At 33.6% G+C, this 21796-nt stretch overlaps 1 protein-coding gene across 2 annotated transcripts; it reads left to right on the top strand.

The window, feature by feature from the left end:
- The first annotated feature begins 951 nt into the window (after positions 1 to 951).
- On the top strand, positions 952 to 21301 carry LOC124457897 (methyltransferase-like protein 7A). 2 transcript variants are annotated; one of them, XM_047008064.1, is made up of 4 exons: positions 952 to 1059; positions 11891 to 12430; positions 17731 to 17764; positions 20915 to 21301. In XM_047008064.1, exons 2-4 carry the CDS (start codon positions 11921 to 11923, stop codon positions 21109 to 21111), a joined length of 741 nt encoding a protein of 246 aa, XP_046864020.1. In that variant the 5' UTR covers positions 952 to 1059; positions 11891 to 11920; the 3' UTR covers positions 21112 to 21301. The 2 variants fall into 2 exon arrangements, with proteins under 2 accessions (XP_046864020.1, XP_046864022.1); XM_047008066.1 differs by lacking the exon at positions 20915 to 21301 and adding an exon at positions 18413 to 18715.
- The last annotated feature ends 495 nt before the right edge of the window (positions 21302 to 21796 follow it).

Below are 21796 nucleotides of genomic sequence, written 5' to 3' on the forward strand. Positions count from 1 at the left end.
ACAATGCTCGTCTCCTATCAAGGCATTTTTTTAGAGAATCTTTAAGGTTCTTAAAAATTTTCTTAAAAAAGGGCAAGAAACAAATTTTGTTAGAGTTGACATAAAATACGAAATAACATAAATAGTCAAGGAGCACAGTCAAACGAAATGGTGAGACGAACACCCTTACGCAGAAACGTCGAGAAGTTTTCCTGTCCACTTTAGCATGTTTAACATGTTACATCACAATAACCAAACAACACAAGTGAAATTCTCAAGTTTCTTGAAGTCCTCCATTAATTTAGAACACTTACCTTCTCGCTGGAACATTCGAGACAAAGATTTCCATGCATTAAGTTTCATGGTCCTATTTTTGTAGTTTATATTGCTTGTATCCCACAAGCAACTATAGTCTCGGAGAGCTTGCAAAAACATTTCCTTATGGAGCTCTCCAACATCTTGCACCACATTTTGATCAACAAAATGTTGCACCACTGAGATATTCCTCGGAGATGCAAGTATTTGAATCTCTGACGGAATATTTTCTACAGGATTTGGACCGTTCAGTTGGAATTCGTTTTCTCCACTGGTGGCAGCCATTTTGACTTTAGAGAAATGGTAATTAGTTTCACGGAATGAAATTTCATTGGTTCAATTTACGACGATCGTCTAGCGCTCGACGAAAAGTAGAAACCGTTTCTACTTTTCGTCGAGCGCTTGACGATTTAGTTGACGATTTTTATTTCCTACTGCGCATGTGGCGCAGCGAATTTTTAAGACGATCGTCATAAAAATCGTCTAGTGGAGATCCGCCTTTATGCAGTGTAATATAAATATCAGGGATTATTACTGCCAATACTATTCTTCACACTTATTCAAGCGTAACAAAATGTATTAGTATGTAAATCATCAACACAGCTATTTATTTGTACAACGGGCTTTGGATATTATTAAAAGATTTTGACTCAATAACATGCAAAGAAAATTTAAGTAGTTAAGTCGAATATATGTGCAGATTTACGTTTATGCCTTTAAATTGGAGAAAGCTGTTGATACTTGAACAAGAGAAAGTTCACTTTGGTAAGTCTAATGTCCATCTAAACATAAACGTAGGTATCTTAATGTAGGACAAAGTTTTTAACGTTTATATACAGAACAAAGTAATTGATTTTTATGCCTATAAACAGACATGACATATTCTATTTATTCAGTGGAATAGATGTACAGACTAAATTTTGTATGCAAAGTCCAATTCTTGTCACAATACTTTAACCCTTACGAAATGTATTGATTTTCTGCCAGCATGTATAATAATGAATCGTGGAAAGTCGTTGCGGCCAATTTAACTGTATTATAACGTGAATGCTAACACAAGTGTGAAAATAGTTTAACTGGCAAGTATGAAATAGAATAACTAGTCTTTGCAATTTCGAATCACATGAATGTTTAGTATGTGGAAATTGTGTAAAGTATTTGTGTTGTGTAGCAAGGCAGCACATGTAATGCAGCACATGTTTACCAGCGTGGTATAGAAAGTCGGTTATTTGCTTGGAGTTACTTTGGATGTGTTTAAGCTCTTTTTCTCAAAGATTACATTATTAATAGTATTTTTAATGGTATGGATTTAAAAGCTCATTGTCATTCAAATTATTCTACGAGTCATGGAGCTAAGTCCTTTTGATATAGAAATATTACCGTACAACTTGCGTTGCAGATTGTTGTCGGCCTATCCTACTTAAGACATGACTGACATGCTTGAAAAACCTGAAAAAATGTTAAAAAATCATTTAATTTAATCAAAAACTATTTTTCTTTTTACAAAGAATTTCAATATATTAAAGTAATTAAAGTTTTGCTGTTAAAAAACCATACTAGAAAACATTTTTATTTACGACTTCATTGATAATCATCTCAAATCACGGCGGTCAGAGTAAATCTTCTCAAAGATTTAAACATCGTCACGCATTAATTAGCAGCACACTGCAATAAATTAAACAAATTTGACTCCAACCACCCCAATCTTGCTAAATTAACAATGATCTCGTAAAATATGCCACTCGTCGTGCAATCGGAGGAAAGCCATAGAGTAGGCACGTTTAATTGAACAAATGATGATACGTCATTAGTTTGCATTGAGAATAGGATAAATAACTTGAACACTCTCAAAAACATAAACATTGAAATATACGTGCCGTGAAATTTGATAAAAGTTCTCTTAAGCAAAAAGGCATCGTTTTTTTAGTTTTTCAAAATACACTGGTTTAAAAGCATCAAATTTTTTAAAACGTAAGGCTGTTGCTAAATATCATTAAATACAGAACTTGCTCACACAAATTAGTAATAAGGAAAATAATTTTACCAACCTGAAAGGCTGATTACATTGAGCAATTTTAGCCCCGGCTGAGTTTCATCCAGATTCATCGGGGTGAAATAAGTTCACAATGACATGGTTATGAATATTCCAGCCGGGCTGAAATCAATCATGGCTGGAAATAGAGGACTGTCCGCAACATATTTCGCGGGCGCAAAAATTTAAGAGAATCTTCAGCGTCAGCATAATACCGCTCTAATCTTATATACAATAATTTATAAAAAGGCTCGTAAAAAGCAGTATATTTAAAGGTAGTTGGCGGAGCAAGTATTAGCTGCAATGGGTTGAACTCAACGTAAAAGTGTATATCAACAATTGAAGGAGAAAGGTAGACGTAAACAATTGTTTTTCAAACTCCTGGAGCAAACAACACCACGCAGCATTAATTAAAAGGCAATGAGAATTTGCTCCATTAATTAAAAGTTTACATTGTGAGGAATTACTGTAAGTCCAAGTTTTTCGAGCAGAATTTTGGCAATTTCTCAATGATCAAGAAACGAAGGAAGCTTTCATAAAGGTACTTTGTAAATTGTTAGACGTAAGCATTTTGGAAATTCATTTATGTTTAGGTATGCGCTCGTTTTGGTTTTCATAGTATGAATTTGTTATCATTCTGCCATCTTAAATAAGCAATTTGGTTGATTGTAGACATAGTAGCAAGTGTCTTTCATTTCTGGCCATGTTGTCGATAGAAAATCTTGGCGAAGTAAACAAATTCAGCTTTAATGTTCTTGAGCTTTGCTTTGCTTTATTTACTGGCATTAACGCTTCACAGTATTAAATATTCAGGTTTTAAATCGTCTAACTAAAGGTGGAAATGGATAAAGTTTTTCAAGTTCTTGCTAATTTAACAAAAATGCATTTACTTCAAATGCCAGGGTGTCAGGTTGGTATGACCAATACTTATCAACCTGGCTTTTAAATCGTGATGCAAATAAATCAACGGCAGGGATTATGTTAAATAGCTTGTTTTTTTTTAATTAATGAGTCAAGCATCCATTCTGTCTCATCACGCAATTTCCGTAATTCTAGGATTGCAATAATATTGTCTTTGCCATGATTATAAGGTTGCTGACAACCAGATGTTATTTTGGTTACTCCATTGCCAAATTTGTCTGGTGATGTCATTGAATGAATTCGAATGACTTCTATGAAGCTGTTTATGTATCATAATTAACATTGGGTGTACAAAAATAATTTGCAATCTTTCATGCCAATTACCAAATTCAATGTTTGGTTGCACATTCAAAGTGTCAATATACCCATTCCAAGTTTCAGTTTGCAAATTCAACGTTTCGGTCAATTGCACACTCAATGTTTTTGTGTAGACTCTTGCGCATAAAGTTAAAAACATTACCGCAGACAAATTTGCACTTTCTGAATTTAAAATGGCGAAAAACCGAGAACACAACGTTACGGACGGTACATTTATTAAAGAACAAGTATGTGAAATGTGGGAAGAACTAAACCGTCAGTTAGCCTGCAAAAATTTAAGGCAGAATATGCTGGATTACTTTTGAACTAAACTTGAAAGAGTCTTTAATCTTTTGATGCTGAGTTCTCAAATACTTAATATTGCAGACAGGTATTTGCATGTATTTCAGAAGCGCAGCATGCGAGGAAAGGTTCCTTGAAGGCAAACACTGAAAATTACAGACAACATGAAAAAACTTTTAATGGAGACTGTGGTCAACCTCAGGACAATATAACTAAAGGACAGCTACAATATTTCATTGAGTACGGTTTAAAGGCTAGGGAAATGTCTGCTCTAATTGGAGTAAGTCATGCAACAGTTCAAAGACGGCTACAATATTTCGAACTTTCTACATCTCTCAGTTACATTACACTCTCCGATGAGCAACTTGACATTGTTGTCAGGGATATCAAGCAATGCTTCTTGCTAAGTGGATATGTAGAGTCTCTTGGAGTATAACACCTAGAAAGGCGGATACTAAAAGACTAATAACATGAGCTTCCTCACAAATTGAGATTGAATTAGAATTAGACGAAAGTAATCTACAGGCATGAATACTTGTTTTTATTTGGGTAAGGGTAATTTGCATAAGCGCAGAATTAAGTAAAACCCTTATGAACTCTAGCGATTGAGTAGGTTCCATCACCGATTTTTCTAGATGGATAATAAATCCCAAGCTGGAGAAAATTTTTACAGTGATTTGCTCATTACAGGTACAGTCATCAATATATCCTAATGAAATATGGCCTAATTTATGCATCACAGGGTATGCAGGTTTTATGAACTTAGTAAATTTCTTAGGAGAACTAAATAATCCATTTGGAAGGCATGTATACTGATATAAAATTATTTTCCAGGAAAATTTGAGAAATTTTTGAGTAGATAAGGCAACTGGGACCGAATAATAATATATCTTTTAGGTCTGCAGACGCCATAAAACAATTTGGTGTCACGAGCTTAGTCACAGACCACAGTGTGTCCATCTTAAAGTGATGTTATTCCACAAAATAATTCAAAATCAAAGGGTGACTGCCGTATTTCTTGGGGCAGACGAAAAGTGGGAAACAAATTCATCATGCTCATAGGATGATGGAATTATGAACTTTTTGGCCAACAGTTTAATTATTTCATAATCAATAATTTGTTGTTTAGCTTCACTGAATGTATGATTAATTTGCTTCCAACAAGGAGGGGGTCCCTTAAAGAATTCTACTCTGTAACTTTGCACTGTTTCAAGAATTTCCTGTCGGATGTTAGTTTTTTCCATTAATGAAGAAATTGAGTTATCTTTCCAGCAAAAAAGTGTTCACCTTTTTTTAGTATTCAAATTAATTTCTGATGAAAACACACCCTTTGACGTGAATTGATATCTGAATAGGGTGTCACTGTTGTTGTTTCTGTGAAGATCTGGGGTACTATGACTTATGATTTGGCCATGGTTTCTTCTTCAATAAAAAATGCCTTCTTGGTCTTTCTTGGAAAGGCCAACATACTCTCTTTTGCTTGTTAAGTAAGTGAAGCTACCTGGCTAAGCTTGTGAAATATTTTGATATTCTTACACTCAGACTTCAGACCATCACCAAAGAGATTTGTTTTAGATGACACTTTCTCAGAGCAGAGGCTCATAGATTTGAGCAATATTTTACTTATTGATTTTTTTATTCTGGTGGGGAAATTCTTTTTCAATTTGGGCTAAGTCTTGTTCTGATCAAGAAATAATTCTAAAATATCAGAATATTTCGTCTAGCATGTTTCCAAGTGAACATTCTCCGCAGTTCTTGTCGTTTTATACCTGAGAGCAACGATTAAAAGCAGTTCCAATTCATCGTCCATCCGTACAAAGTTTTCCGTTTTGCTCTTCTTCGATTTTGACAAATTTTCTAATGCGTTTGACATACTTTTTAAATTATATAAACAAGCAATCCAAACAAGAGTTTCCCTTACTATGAACACGGAAGAATTACTTTCAAAGACATCAAAAATTTTTACCTTATCAAAGTGATATCAGGCAGTTCATTTGTAATATCATATGGGACAAAATGATTGTGTGCAAAAAAGCCAAGCAACAAGCTTTAGAAACAAAAAACATTATATACCTTTAACCCCACCACTCTAGATATGGGGTGCTCAGACGATGGCAGAAGGAATTAAACCTCAGCCTATATACCCTAAACCTATATATACTTTCTGATAACTCTAACTCATATACTTAATCCTAGGAATAACCTTAATCGTAATCCTGTTTTTAACACTAGCTCTATTAATAGTCTCATTAATAACCCTAATAAAAATAAAACTCGTAATAATAACCTTAGTTGAGGTTAGAGTTCAGGTTAGAATTGAGTTTAGGGTTGAGGTTAGGATTGAGGTTAGGGTTGAGGTTAGGGTTGCGGTTAGGGTTAGGATTAGGTTTAGGATTGAGGTTAGGCTTAGGGTTAGGGCATTATCTGCGTTATCAAATTTATCCGGATACGTGTGGACCGGCAAAATCTTTGCTAAAACGACTACGTTTGGATGCAGAAGTTTTGAAAACCGTAAAAATATGTTTGCGTTTTTTAATTTATCCAGAAACGTGTAGAGAGTTTCTAATGCTCAGGTCGAGTACTATTTATCGAGGTTGACTACATGCTTAAATCTGCATGTTTGAGCATGCACAGGTGTCATTAGCCAATTTATACGGAACATATTTTCTCTGAACAAGACGCCAGCTCTGGGGTTTACTCTTGATACAAAGTTGTGTGAGAAATTCCTGTACAGTACATATTCCTTAGTATCAATTTCGTGCGAAAATTCCTATCCTTCTCTAAGAAACTTAATTTGCAAAGATGAACTATTTAAAATTTAAATGATTATCCAGCTTTTCACATGCCGTGTCATCAAGCAAAGTCAAGTGTTTTTAATCTGGACAACGTCAAAATTTTATGATTGTTTACCAATGGTTATATGATAACAAGTAGTAATGATTGTAGGAATGACAATGCCTAAGACAGTATGAATATCATTGCCAATGAATACATTAATGTGCATTTAATGTAGACCACATATTTTTTGAAATTAGACATATTTCAACATTTCATGATGCCATCTTCATGAGTGAATAATTACATAAATAATAACATAATAGTATAAATATGGATAAATTTGACAACATCATATTCCTTTCATAAAAAATAAAAATTCATCATATTCATCATATTCCTTGCGTTAAATATAAAATTTTGAACATTGAGGTCATGGTTAGTTTTGTTACTGTGGAGTGCTTTTTTAATTCAAATGGACAATGAGGTGCCTGCAGTGTCGATCATTTTAAAGCAGGAAGGTGATTAATAAGTTTTACAAGAGTGAGATTTAAGGTGTTTGTAGATATAAAAGTTTGTGTCTGCTGTGGTATCTTCCCTGTTTCTTGTGGATTAATGGCATGCTTTTGCTTTTATGTGTAATGCTTGAGTGAATGTTAATATATGTATTCAACTGCGCGGGATGTAAATCCCGATATATTGGCGAAACTTCGTGCCATTTTTCTTAAATCTCATTCTTGTAAAACCAACTATTCATCCTATTGCTTCAAACTTATCGGAACGCTGACACCTAATTCTTTTTAAAATCAAAGAAGCACACAACATTAACAAAACTAACCCTGACCGTATGTTCAAATTTTTAGTTTCAACAATCGAGTTCTATAAATCACTGAATCGTACCAACCTCTTTTTCATCCATGTAGCACAAAGGAAAGTTTTTCACAACTCATTAAAAGCAAGAAATTAGAAGTTGAAAAAAACATTTATATTTCAAATATCCTCAAAAATGCAAATTACAAATTTGTAACATAGAATCACTTGTTTGATTTTATATAAGAGATGATTGCAATAATAACATTCATGTAAATTTAGCGTGCATTACACATTTTTTGTAAGTTACAGTATCAATAACATTGAAGCAGGGGTGTTAATATTGGAGAGGAGCGGAGGTAATTGGGTGGCTCAGCCTCCCCCTCCACTGCATACACGCAAATTAAAAGTCAGAAGTTTTTTTGAGCAATGAAATTCAATTTTTTGAAATTAAAACGGCAAAGAGAGTTACTAAAGAAATACTCGCAAAATAAAACATACAATTACTCTATGTCGTTTTGATGGGCAAATCATATTCTGCAACGTCCCACTCTCCATTTATGAGACCCAAGTTACGCCCTTGCATTCGAGTAACATTCTATTAAAAATTTTATTTAAGATATTCAAATGTTTCAACCTTTGGGCTTTTTACAACTTAACGAGCTGCACAGTTTAAACTCAATGAACTACAGAGCTTGAAAGTAAAATGTAAAAGGTAAAATGTTACGAATCATGAACGTTGTTCAAGTACTTTCACATTTAAATTGTTCTGACAAAATTCATAAAATCACCAGCAAGTTAAACACGTACGTTAATTATTGAGTGGCGTTTATTTTTAAAAAACGTTATTGATGCATTCATCGAGTAAATGGCAAGTTCAATTTCGAAAAAATGTACTAACTTCAACGCTTTGATCTGATTCAAAAGGCTTCAATAATAGCACCACAAATTATTTTTGTTTATTGCTTGAATGTTGTCCAAATGCGGTGTTTTGCTCCAGTCCAAGTATTTTTTCCAACATTCAAAGCAAAGTTTAAATTGTATTTCTATTTTCTAACATTCTTTTGTCCTATTACTTATGAAATATTTTCATTTTCTGTACTAAATAGTTTTAAAATAAAATTTTGTCTTAAAATAGCTCTTATATATATTTGTTTGAAGAATACTCGCATCGAAGGCTTGCATTTTAAATTACTTGTCATTCTTGTTGGTTGTTTACTATGTGTTGAACACATACTAGATCATAGTAAAATATTAATCCTCGAACGCAAATATTCAGACACCATTACATTTCTCCTTGAAACACATATTACTATGTGCCAGGACGCCTACAGCCTCAAAAAATGGAATATTCTAATGAAAACTTCCATTCCTAAGCACAGGAAAAGCCTCGTAAACACAATAGTGTCCAGGCAATATTCAATCTACTGATTGTTGAACGACACAAGCCTATACAGCGTTTTACGAATATTCTGACCATGCAACTTGTCGTTTTGCGTTTTGTCCAAGTGATGCATTCAAATTTTCACAAATGCCTCGTTCAGCGCAACATTTAATCAGTTCATAAGCATGATTGATATTAATTATTGACTCTAGCACATCCTCATCTAACATGCTGAAGACTTTTTCTCTATACACACACACAACACCGTCACAGCAATTGCACTGGATATGTTTGCTGTATGTGGCAAGTCATTATGACAGAAATTCACCATTCTCATCACGCATTTCTCTGTTTTCTGACGCAATATTAAAAGATCGTCAGTTGGTATTTGTAAACCACCATTGCTCTTCCACTTCACAAATATTTCTAGTGCTCTCTCTTTAGATGACGTCAGGGCATCAATTCGATCATCACAATGGATCTTCCTTTTCAGCATTTTTGCGAAATATCCTGCGATATACAATATTGCTGCCTCCTTGTATTCTTAAAGCTGAATGTAGTTTGAGGCATCGCAGTGATCGTATTTGGTTTGTTCTGGTACAGGCAGTTCCAAATCATATCTTCTTGCAGTAGTCACATTGGAAATATCTGCCAACATTTGTTCACTGTTCTACTCTACTTAGAATTTCGGTGACACCTGGGCAACACAATTTCCACAACCTCCTTTAATGTTATGTCGCATCAACAGCTGCTTGTACGCTACTTTGAACTGTCGAGATTTTGGGTTGTTGTTCCTCCCTCCTGACGCTCGCATAGCTGAAAAAACAATTCCAAATAATCTTGACTTGTCTTATATGTAAGCAAATACTTAAGGGTAGGATTTTCGTTTATAACAAGATCATCAGCAAGTCCCTGCACCACCCTCAGTGCTCAAATGAAACCCAAGAAATCCTGTTTTCCACTTGTGGGAAAAGATAGACTTTCCATTGGCAACCTTCAGATTTTTGATGTACTGCCTTGCTTCATCCAGGAAGGTTTTTATCAACATGTAATTCGCTTTCCTTATTGGTGCTTTGTAATTTTTAGCAATTGGTTTCCTGGAATTTAAAACGTCAAAGAAGTAATCAAATACTCGAATGAATTTGACGGTTTGTTCTCATCCTTTAAACTGTGGAAGTTTGAACTTATCTTCACAGTGTTCCAAAGCATGTGCAACACTTGCACTGAGTGCTTGTACTGCTAAATTTATCTTCACAGTGCGCTGCTATTTAAATTTCAGGACATTTGGGTTTCATTAGTATTCCTTAAAATTGTATTATTTTTATAGTTAGTAAAAGGCTAGCTGCACATCTGAACATAAAAGAAAACTAGAAAAACAAATATTTTGCTTTTTACTCGTAACTGATTCGGAAAAGATCTTATTTCTTGAGCAATTGTACATAGCATTGACACAAAAGCGCTAATTATTGGCCACACCAGTTAGGGGAAATGTTGTAAGAAGGCTAAATATGTGCCGAGAGCAAGATTCCAAATGACCAATATCTTAAGTAGTCAATCAATATTTGCAAAAACCTTCGTTAAGATATGCTGAATTAATGCTCTGGGTATGATGAATGGTTAGGAATCGAGAAAGACTGAGACTGCAATTACAGTTTTATGTGGATTTCATATTAGGTAATAACTGAACTTCTAAAATTTCACCCTATTTGAACTTTGTAATACATACGGCTTGCTGTCTTGGCTGCTGTGTCACCATTCTTATAGTTTTACTGTTCTACTTTTTGGTGTTGTTGTAATAAATTTTCAGTGCATGTAGAATTCAACAGTTCATAATGTAACAATTTCACAGCTACATAGTTATACATTTTTACTAGTAATCTTACTCTAGTGATCTATGAAATAAACCAAATGCAACATAACATGACAGTTGCTATGTGTGCTTTGTTTTAGTTGTTGTTAGAAGTGCAGAATGATTATACTGAACAATCAAAGAATAAATTAAAGCAGTTAATGGGTTGAAAAATTATTCGTAAATTTCTACATTCATTATAGTAAATATAGCAGGATTACACCCTTTGTTATAAGATCTAGTGTTAGTAAATCAAAAATAAACAATTCAAATCACTTATTTGAAATATTTAAATTTGACAATTATCTATAAATTTTTCCTAGAAAATCTCAGGCATGATCAAAAATTTCACAAATGGGGGATTTCTTTTTCAATATGTGTTAAAATTCAACAATATTTATTGTGACTAAGGTCGTGACTTCCGATTTTCTAATAACTATAAATAATCACTTTTCCCCATGAACACAATCGTGTATAGGATACCCAACTCCTTCCATTCGGTTTTTATAATAAAAATTGTTAATTAGCCTACAATGTATCTTAATGCATTTTTCACAGATGGGATGATCATAGTCTTTTTAAGCTTGCCCAAATACGCCGCCGTTTTTTTCTTGCGTTAACTAATTCAATAAAAATAGTTTAAACAGGAAACGTGGTTACACAACAAACAGAAATTGCAATTAAGAATCAACTAGGAATTATAAACAGATACACAAATAAACAACATATCAACAAAATACTGTTTTTTTAAACCAACTAAAATTCTTAACCACGGTGTTTTAGAGTGTACTCTCATCCTATCACATCATGAATTTTACTATAAAATATATTACTCAATCTTATATGATTTCTGAGAGTATGTCCTAATATAGTACCATAGGGCACAATACCCATTACAGTACGTAATTGCTACTTGTCCAAAATATTCATATTCAATAATGCGAAAAAATAAATCTGTTGAAAATTCTTAATAATGGTAATTCACAATGACTCTACTAATGATTTATTAAATTTTGGAATATTTTTAGCCGTGCTGTGCATGACTAGCATGACCCTCAACTACACGACTGGGTTTCTTGAAAAGTTTTGATACCATTGATTGAAAATTATTGAGGGCACTAGATCCCATTCAAAAAATATAACTCTTATTATCCTTCTATCTAAAGTATTTATTAGAGACCACTGTTAATAATATTTGTATTCACTGTTAATTCTCCCTCTTTAGGAAAACCGACAACATACTTTAGCCTGTGAAATGACGTTAGAAAACATCACTTTAAGTAACGTTTGGATATTTATGATCATGCCAGTCTTCATTTTTGGATTAGCCAGAAACTATTTAGCAAAACTAGTAAAAAAATTGGCAAAAGCTCTCTTTGCTTTTACAATGTACTTTTTTACAATATTTTATAACTACCAGATGAGTACTAAAAAGAAAGAGCTTTTTGCATCTATGAAAAATCATCTAAAAAACGTCGAAGGAAACGTCTTAGAAATTGGTGTAGGCACAGGAGCAAACTTTCAATTTTATCCTCGTGGTACGTTTATAACTGCCTTGGATCCAAACCCTCACATGAATTATTATCTACGCCACTCCAAGAGTTACTATCCACACATTGTTCTGAAGGATTATATCGTTGGATCAGCTGAAGACATGAGATGCATTCCTGATAAATCTATGTCAGCAGTTGTCTCGACATTAGTGCTGTGCTCAGTAGAATCGGTAGAGAAAGTTTTGAAAGAGATTATTCGTGTCCTAAAACCAGTAAGTATGTGAGACCTAAAATTTCGCAAAGAATGTCTAAAAATTAGTATAAATATGATTCAAAATAAATGAGAATATTTCGAGCAGTTATGCTTTGGTAGAATAATGAATAAGGTTGTCGCTTTTGAATGTGTTGCTATAAGACTCTAAACATTTGCATATTTTTTATTAAACATTTCAAACATCGTAATTTTCGAAGACAAAGCATATGTTTGTGCTTTTTATATTTATTTTTATTTTGTATATGTTCCTCCAAAAATTGATTTAACATGAAAACAGTAGTTTTACGAGCCTTATAAACGAGCCCCAACGCTTATCGAATATTAGTTAAAAGAGCAACCGCTGAGTGCGAGCGAAGTCGCAAAATGTCTCTGATTTCTGGTGATGTCAACTGAGCCATAGTGTATTAGTACTTTATTGCGGCAACACTGTATTTACCTGCCAAGCTTAATTTTTTCAAGCATGCTTTCATTTATTTTCCTAATTCTAGATATAAACTCATTCTAAGGGCCTCCTCGTATGAGCCGGGCTAGCCAGGCAATAGCAAGATCTCAACACTTTTAGTATTTACATATAATCTCAAATTTGCTTCCTATTACAAGCGGGCTGGCCCGTCTTGCCGGGATTTTGCTTGAGCAAAACGGGATGGCGGCAAAACGGGGTCATGTTAATACACCAGGCGAGCTAGCCCGGCTTGCCTGGCAAAACATCGTGAATTTCATATCAATGCAAAATAGAGGGCAAGCAAAAAAACAACTTTTGGCGGACCATAGACTAATCTTAGAATAACATAATGGTTATGTAATTATCACATGACTTATGTACTTCTGAAATACTATTCACTATTATCACATGTGTTCCGTTAACATTGGTGTGAATCCCTTTGTCTAACGTTATAGATACTTTATCAGGTTATGGGCCCAGTAGCGCCGAATAAGCTAATTTTTTGAAAGTCAGGAAAGTCAGTGAAGTATTTACGCTAAGACTAATATTTATTTGATTTTATTTGCCTCTAACAAAAAGGTGTGCAATAGCAACGGTTATTAAGCATGGCGGAAACCGTAGCGAAAATCAAGCATTTAATTGGAAAAACTACCAATCATGGAAATATAATATGAAACTGGTATGGATGGAGCGCAGTTTATGGCGATTAGTTGAAGAAACCGAGGATGTCCCAGGGGGAATCGGCCAGTAATGCTGTACGAAGTGCTTATCGTTTGAAATCTGATAAGGCTTATTCGTTAATCGCGCTAAATGTAGAAAAGAATCTCCAAATTCATATTTCAGCTGCCACGAATCCTAAAGAAGCCTGGGAGACATTGAAAAAAACAATTTGAATGCGTTTCCATAGTTCAAATTGTACAAAATAATTAAAGATTTTATGCGGCGACAACGCAGGAAGAAACTGATTTCATGGAGCTTTTGACATACATGAATTAACTAGCACAGAAGCTACGAGACCTAAACAAAATAATCTCACCACAAAAGTTGGCAACAGTTGTACTTGGTAGCCTCCTTGACTCATACGACAACTTTATCTTGAGTCCAAACGAAACGAAGACGAATGAGTTGACTTGGGAAAATATAAAGGGTCTACTCATAGAACAATACAAAAAACGGGAAGGCAAAGAGCAGAAATACGAAAAACATGGTGGAAATGAAGCCCTGTTCTCAAGAAAAGGCAATTGTTCATTTCGAGAAAGAAATCGACATTGTCATGGTGATCATAAAAGGGGAAAGTTCAGAGAGAATTTATGTCAAGAATCTGGATTCTGGATCAAGTCAAAGACCAAGTTGGTCGAAAAGTTGGACACATAGCAAAGAATTGTCTACTCAATCGTAAAACCGATCAATCAAATCTTGTTGATGCAAATAAAAAAACAGGAAATAAAATAGCCGTTAATTCCTGCTCAATTTCTTCAAATGATGTAAACTGGTTCATTGATAGTGGAGCAACGAAACATATCACATTTTAGCAAGATTTGATGTATGACTATACTGAGTAAAAGAAGCCATGAAAAGTATACCTTGGTGGCAATAAAACCATTGATGCATATTGTAAAGGAAAAGTCAAAGTTCCGTGTTATGATGGATCTAATGTTGTCCAACTTCCATTAAGTAATGTACTGTATGTTCAAGAGATTTCAAAAAATTTAATAACACTACCTGAAATGACTCATCTTGGAGCTAAAGTATCATTCGACCAAGGACGATGTGCTATAGGATAGAAGAAGCATAACCATAGGACATAATCTAGATGACAAACACAGGAATATGCACAAGTAGCTGAAACTAATGCACCGTCTTTACAAAAATAGCACTGTAGACTTGGTCATGTAAATTACTCATATTTGAATAAGATGGTTAAAGAAAAAGTAGTCTATGGCCTGAAGTAAATAAATTGAACAAGGAATGCGAAGCTTGCGCTCAAAGAAAAATGCACCGTTTACCATTCCCCAAGAAGAGTGTCAATAAAATAAATCAACCACTTTAATTGAAGGCAGTAATCTTTGTGCTCCAATGAGTGTTGCCTCAACGGGTGAAAGTAAGTATGTGTTAACCATTACGGATGATTTTACCACGTATGTGAAAGTGCATTTCCTCAAACGTAAAGCAGAAGTATCTTCAAAGTGTAAAAAATTTGTGTGCATGGTAAAGAATGAATTTGTCACAAAAGTTAGAACAATAAGAACTGAAAATGGTGGGGATTATGTTTCTGAATCATTTCCAAAATTCTGCATTCACAAGAGAATCAAACATCAATCATCCAACTTGTATACCCCTGAACAGAATAGAGTACCAGAAAGGCTAAATTGAGCATTGTTTGAAATGGGTCGCTCAATAATTTTTCATGCCAAACTACCACCTCAATTTTGGCAGAAGTTATTAATACTGCCGTCTATCTACATAACTGTAGTGCAAAAAAGGCCCTGAAGAATCAAACACCACTCGAAAGATGGTTGAGAAATCAACCAGACGTATCGAATTTAAAAGTCTTTGGATGTGTATTTTTCTTGCATACTCCAAACAGCCTTCGAACCAAGCTAGAAGCAAAAGATAGAAAAGCAATATTCTTAGGTTACAATGAGGACACAAAGGGATACAAGTTGTATGAATTGGAAACAAAACAGTTCATAAAAAGTAGAGATATCCTATTTCATGAAGATGAGTTTCATTCATTTTAAGATATAAGTTGCATTGATATTATTCTGTTCTCTCCAACATGAAAGATAATGAAATGCCACCATGAAATGTAATTGGTCATGAAATTTTTCCGCTCCAGAAAGTCCTGTCGAGAATGTCCCTTCAGTTGGAGCAACCTTCGAAGAAAATTTTATGCGCCAAGTAGAAAATATTGGTCCAGTCAGGCAAGGAAGGGTACCTATAAGATATCCTACAGATAAAGGTATGGTAAGTAAATCATCAACACACGAAAATAAGGAGATCAGTATGCTCAAAAAAGCAATAATAAGCGCTAACAAAGGAAACTGGAAAGACGCATTGGAAGAGGAATATAATTCCTTATTAATCAACGAAACATGGGAATTGGTGCCAACACCAAAAAAATGGAAATATAATTTGTTCAAAATGGGTGATGAAAGTAAAGCGTGACGCTAATCGAAATATTAATCGATACAAAGCGAGACTGGTTGCACAAGGCTATTCTCAAACAGGCGGTGTCGATTTTGAAGAAGTGTTTCGCCTGTCGTTGAGTATTAGAGCATTAGAACATTACTTGCCTTGGTGAATTTGCATAGCATGGAAATACATAAAATGGATGTCAAGACCACCTTTTGAGCAGAGTGATTGCACATGAGATATTTATGACTCAACCGGAAGGTTTTGTGGATGCCAACCATCCTGACTATGTCTGTAAGCTAAAGAAGAGCTTATACGGACTAAAGCAGTCCGCAAGATGTTAGAATAAAACACTGAACAATTTCTTAATCTCAAAAGAATATCGAAAAGTGGTGCCGACAATTGCATATATGTGAAGACTAAGAAAAAGCCTTTGCGATCCTGACAATTTATGTTGATGACACAATTCCTGTGTTGAACGATGTCGACATGCTTAATGTCGAAAAGAAACTGCTTTGCGAATGACTTAAAATTTTAGACCAGGGAGAAATTCAATTTTTCCTTAGAATGGCGATCAAAAGAGATCAAGCTACAAAGATATTATTGATAAATCAAGAAAAATACTTAGAAAATATTCTTATTCCGTTGGGAATGGAAAACAGCAAACCAATATTTACACCATTAGAAGCTAGCAAAAGGTTCCAAAAGGGAATCGAAGGTAAAGAGAAAGCGACCAAACCACTTATCAGTAAATAATCGGATGTTTGACATTCGTCTCAACTGCCACAAAGCTAGATATTTCAGCATTAATTGGAATTTTGTCAAAGTTTATGTCATATCCAAGAAAAAATTCGTCTTCAAGGAGTAAAGCGAATCTATAGACATATACAAGGAACAGTGAAATATGGTCTGAAGTTCAGCAACGACGCAGATTGCAGTTTACAAGATATTTCAGATGCTGATCATGATGGAGACCTAGATAATCGATGTTTAACGTCTGAATATGTTTTTAAAGTAGCCAACTAAACCATCAGTTGGAACAGCAAGAAACAATCTACCACCGCAAGGTCAAGTACCGAAGCCGAATACATATTGTTAAGTCAAGCTTCTCATGAAGTAATCTGGATACGACGATTACCTATTAACTTGGGGTGGAAACCAGAATCACCAACAATTATCTACAAGGATAATCAAGGAGCGATTGAAATCGCACGGAGCACTAGATTCCATAATAGAACCAAACATATTGATGTGGCATACCATTTTGTCCATGAACGAAAAAATGCGAAAGAAATTGAATTAAATATTGTGCATTAAAATACAAGATAGCAGATATCATGACCAAAGGATAATGTAAAGATCAATTTGGAAAATTTAGAAACTTATTGAACGTTCAAATATGTTGAAAACTGTTACCACATTACATAGCCATTAAGTGGGAGTGTTATAATAACACAATGATTATGTACTTCCAATATATAATTTATTAATATTACATGTGTTCCGTGAACATTGGTGTGAGTCTCTTTGTTTAATGTTATAGCTATTTTATTGACTAATAAACAAAATCAATGAGTTTCTTTCAGCTTATGAAAGTAACATGAAATGTTGGGATTTGGATTTTATTCTACGTGCGTAATTAACTATTGCCCGCCTCATATGAACTGGCCCTAAGATTTTAAATTTTCATAATAACTCAATACATGCTTATCTTTTTTCAGGGAGGTCGCTTTTACTTTCTTGAACACGTCAAAGGTATTCATTTATGATTTTCATAGCTAACTGGTGTAGTAGCTAAATGTCTTTTCATATTAGTAACGAATCAGTGCTTCTTTACGTTAAGTTTCTTTACGCCATTATGCTAAGGCTATTCTTTGCATTCATGTCATTTATATGTTATTTATGAGAGAGATTAATGACACTAAATTTATCAAAAACGTCATACTCAACTTCTCACTATTCTTTATAAAGTATATTAGGCATCTATATGTTTGGGTAAACGTTTGTAAAAAGGTATTTTTTCAATACGGGAAATGGGAAATATTCGTATCATTTTTCAAGTTCAATCGTCTTTAAAGAAAACATTAGTTCTTTGTTATTAAGAAAATTGAATTGAAGCTGGAAATTCAGAGAAGAAGCTAGATCTGTTGTCTTAACAATACATTGTTTAGAAGTTTTAAAAGCTGTTAAAAAAACCCTTGTATAAAGTGTTACTTCTATTGGTCACATTTTTTCATTTATTCGGACAGAGATTTTCAAATCACAACAATGTGATATTAGCATATAATTTTTAATATTGCAATTTTTGTTATAAAAGTACATTTTAAATGATTTTTTGTGAAAGTTTTGTTTTGAGCGTAAGATGTCTTCACCATAAATAATATGTTGAGCTTTTTGTTTAAGTACGATGATTTACAACCGAATCAAATGTAGATGTTTGGCATGTCTAATGAGTCAAGAACGCCATCGCGAAAGGTGGCAAAAAGCAAAACTCTTCATTCTTAATTGAAAAGTAAATAAATAAGCGCTTAAATAATCACCGTTATCAAGTATTTTAAATACGAAATCTAGACTGTCATAATTGAATCTGCATATCTCCAAACTATAAATCTCTTCAGTTCAGCCCCTTTTCAGGGTCTGGCTTGCCTTACGTAAGGCCATCAAGTTTTGGCGGAGTCAAGTATCTAGCAGATTAAGTATAAACTTGTGTAAGACAGAATGAATCTTACTCTATTCCATTTGAAAATTAGAATTACACATTTATTAAATGCACCAGAAAAAATATGACGAAGATTTTAACTGATACAATTGGTACAAGTGAAATCCAACGTTGAAAACAGATCTTACTCTGCAAAAACTGACGGTTAGATATAATCAAAAAATAGGTTGTTTAGATGACTCTGAGTTTACCAATATATTATCTTTGTACTATCAACCCTAGTATTAATCCTTAGGATTAGTATTATGATTATTCTCTGATGAAGGCTTTGTACAATTAAATATAAGATAAAAAAAACTTTTACTTTGGTTACATCATATGAAATAGGTGAATATAACAATGAAGTATAGGTTGTACTAGTACAAATAAGTAAGTTTAACCTATCAGTTTTTACAGTATAAGTGTCCTGTTTTATGTAAGTGATTGTAAAAAAGCAGCTTTTCGTGCTGATTAAAAGTTTAAGCCTAAAAACAAGCTTAACTCAATTTTATAACCTTTAACTAAAGAAACTCTTTCTTATAAGATTTTGTAAAAATAGACTTTTTAGTTGCATCAAACTAATAATATAATCACATAGAGTGACGCTTTATCACGATTTTTAGCAACATTTTTGTGTACTTTATTTTAGGCCTATGACGTAAAAAACAAGTACAGCCCTTGACTATTCTTTTTTAGAGTGTATAAAAATCATAGTATAGCTTGAACAATATTAAATGCATTTAGAAAATTGTTTGCTTTTGCAGATGTCCGCAAAAAACCTTTCGACTCCCATGCATTTTTTGCAGTTAGCATAAAAACAATATAACAAAGCTCCATAAAATTTTTTTAACCTACTTTCATAGTTTCACCGTTAAGACTTAAACGATAAGCGATAAAAAATAAATCCAGAAAGAGCTATCCTAAAGCTAATTACAATTGAACAGCTCATGGTTTAAATGTTATTGCCAATTGTATAAAGGCGATCAAAGGAAAAATGAGTAAACATACAATTTTCCTATAATTATATAAATATTAAAACAAAACGACAGAACTGGAGCTAACCTTGTCAAAGTCATTACCTATACTTAATTATAGCCTATACTTATGTAAATAATGTATTTACTTGTTATTTTTTTTTGAAAAGTTATATGTACTCGTATAAACAAATGTTGAATTTTCTTATATCGGTATTTGAATTTTATGCACAACGAAGTTGTGAAAGAAAAACATTTTTGCCTAAACTTCAGAAGGTCTGATTTGATAAACGGTTTTCTTTACTAATGATATTAGTGCATTTGAGACATTTGCATATTGACTAGCACCGCCGATGTTGGATAGCATTCAATAGCATTAAAGGAAGCAGAAAAACTGTTAGATCCACCCGTGTTCACTTCGTTTGAAAAAATTGTCCAACATCTTGTACACAATTCAGATCCAAATTTTTCTTTTAAAAGTTATTTTACAAAATGCTTGGGCAATAATAAGATAAATAGGTTCAGTTTACATTATATGTATCATTCCCAATTTTGTGCATTGTGCTAATTTATAAAGGCCGTGTAGACGTTTGCAGCTCGAAATCTTTAGCAACTTAAGTATAAAAAATATGTCAAAGGCATTTTTCTGGAATGTATGTTTTATTAGCTTTCTAATGAATGATATAGATTTTTAGCGTTATATAAGTCTTTCGTATGAGCTCCGAACGTGAGTTCAATGTACTAGAACGCTATTAAATTTTGTGATTATTTTATTCACTAGCGAAGAAGTTATTTACAACAGTCGTGAGTATTCTATATCTTACAATTTATTTACAGACTTTATATATTTGGCTAAACAAGGTACATTTATTACAAGGCGGATAATGTACTTGGAATTTGAGTAGTTTTACGTAATTACAAAGTTAAGTGCGTAAGTTTAAGTAGTACGTTTGAGTAAGTGTAGGATTGGCTATTTCCTCTATTGCTAATACATAAATCTAGATGAATAATATACGCACGTTATGTACGTCACTAGAGATTTACTTGGAATTATCATGTGTTCAAGTACAGCCAATCAACATTTGAGTAGATAAAACCCCCCACCTTCAATTCAGTGTGCTGTTAGCTCAAAAAGTAAAACTTAAACATGAACAAAAGCGCACAAAGCATTGTCATGTAAAAGCACTTAAAATGCTCAAATGGCTATGATTCATTTACCTTTTTTATCTTTAGGAAATGGCTATACTTTGATTTTACAAAAATTTAACCAACCCTGGTGGTTTTATCTTTCTGATGGGTGTTCTTTAATGCGGGAAATCGAAGTATCCATAAGAAGAGCCGGATTTAAACACGTCCACTGTCAGTGTTTTGAAGCAAAACGTGTAGGAGCTCTTATAAAGCCGCATATCATGGGTTGCGCTGATTTGTAAACAACAATCATGCACGTATTTTGCTAGGTCTTCAAAATAGAATTCTCTGATATAATTTAGAATGGATAGAAGTAGTATTGGGTAGTCATTTCACCTGTAATTAATGTTTTACTTAGTTTGAGGATAAATTGAATAATTGGCTTCATTTTAATTTGAAAATAAAATATCAAGCAAGCTTTCTGCAAGGTTATATATTTCAAGGTTATTCTCAAGCTCAATCATCCGACTTCACTGTTATATAAACTAAAGATTTTTTGATTTTGACTACTGTTAGTGCGCTACCATGTATGAGTCAGAGATCTGGATTCCAAAATCATATAAGTTTTTGGACAGCTAAAACAAAAAACAACATGTTTACAGCATATTTGAACATACTTACAACACATTTGAAATAGAATAATTTAAACAAACCTTCTGTCAAATGTGACAACCGGCAACATTTTTATGTCATTCTCACACCGAAACGGACTAATTACTCGAATTCTGTAGCTAAATTGAGAAGTCTCTTTGTACAGCCGCAAGCTGTGAGGCGATTTTAGCTTATTTGACAATCGTATTCTCCACAATGGTGATGACCCTGTGGTTTACAGGCTTGAATTGGAAAATCTTCTTAATAAACTGATCCAGACCTCCCACAAAATGCCAAGACTTCGTTGGTGGAACGACAATATATGAAGGGTTGCCC

The sequence above is a fragment of the Xenia sp. Carnegie-2017 genome, unplaced genomic scaffold (assembly GCF_021976095.1).
Source record: "Xenia sp. Carnegie-2017 unplaced genomic scaffold, XeniaSp_v1 HiC_scaffold_13, whole genome shotgun sequence".
Taxonomy (NCBI): domain Eukaryota; kingdom Metazoa; phylum Cnidaria; class Anthozoa; order Malacalcyonacea; family Xeniidae; genus Xenia; species Xenia sp. Carnegie-2017.

Bases quoted from the DNA above. Each gene is read 5' to 3' on its own strand.
- LOC124457897 (XM_047008064.1), top strand. From the start codon at position 11,921: ATGACGTTAGAAAACATCACTTTAAGTAACGTTTGGATATTTATGATC. The intron at 12,431-17,730 runs GTAAGTATGTGA...ATCTTTTTTCAG, and splicing joins TTATTCGTGTCCTAAAACCA to GGAGGTCGCTTTTACTTTCT. The intron at 17,765-20,914 runs GTATTCATTTAT...TTTTATCTTTAG, and splicing joins CTTTCTTGAACACGTCAAAG to GAAATGGCTATACTTTGATT.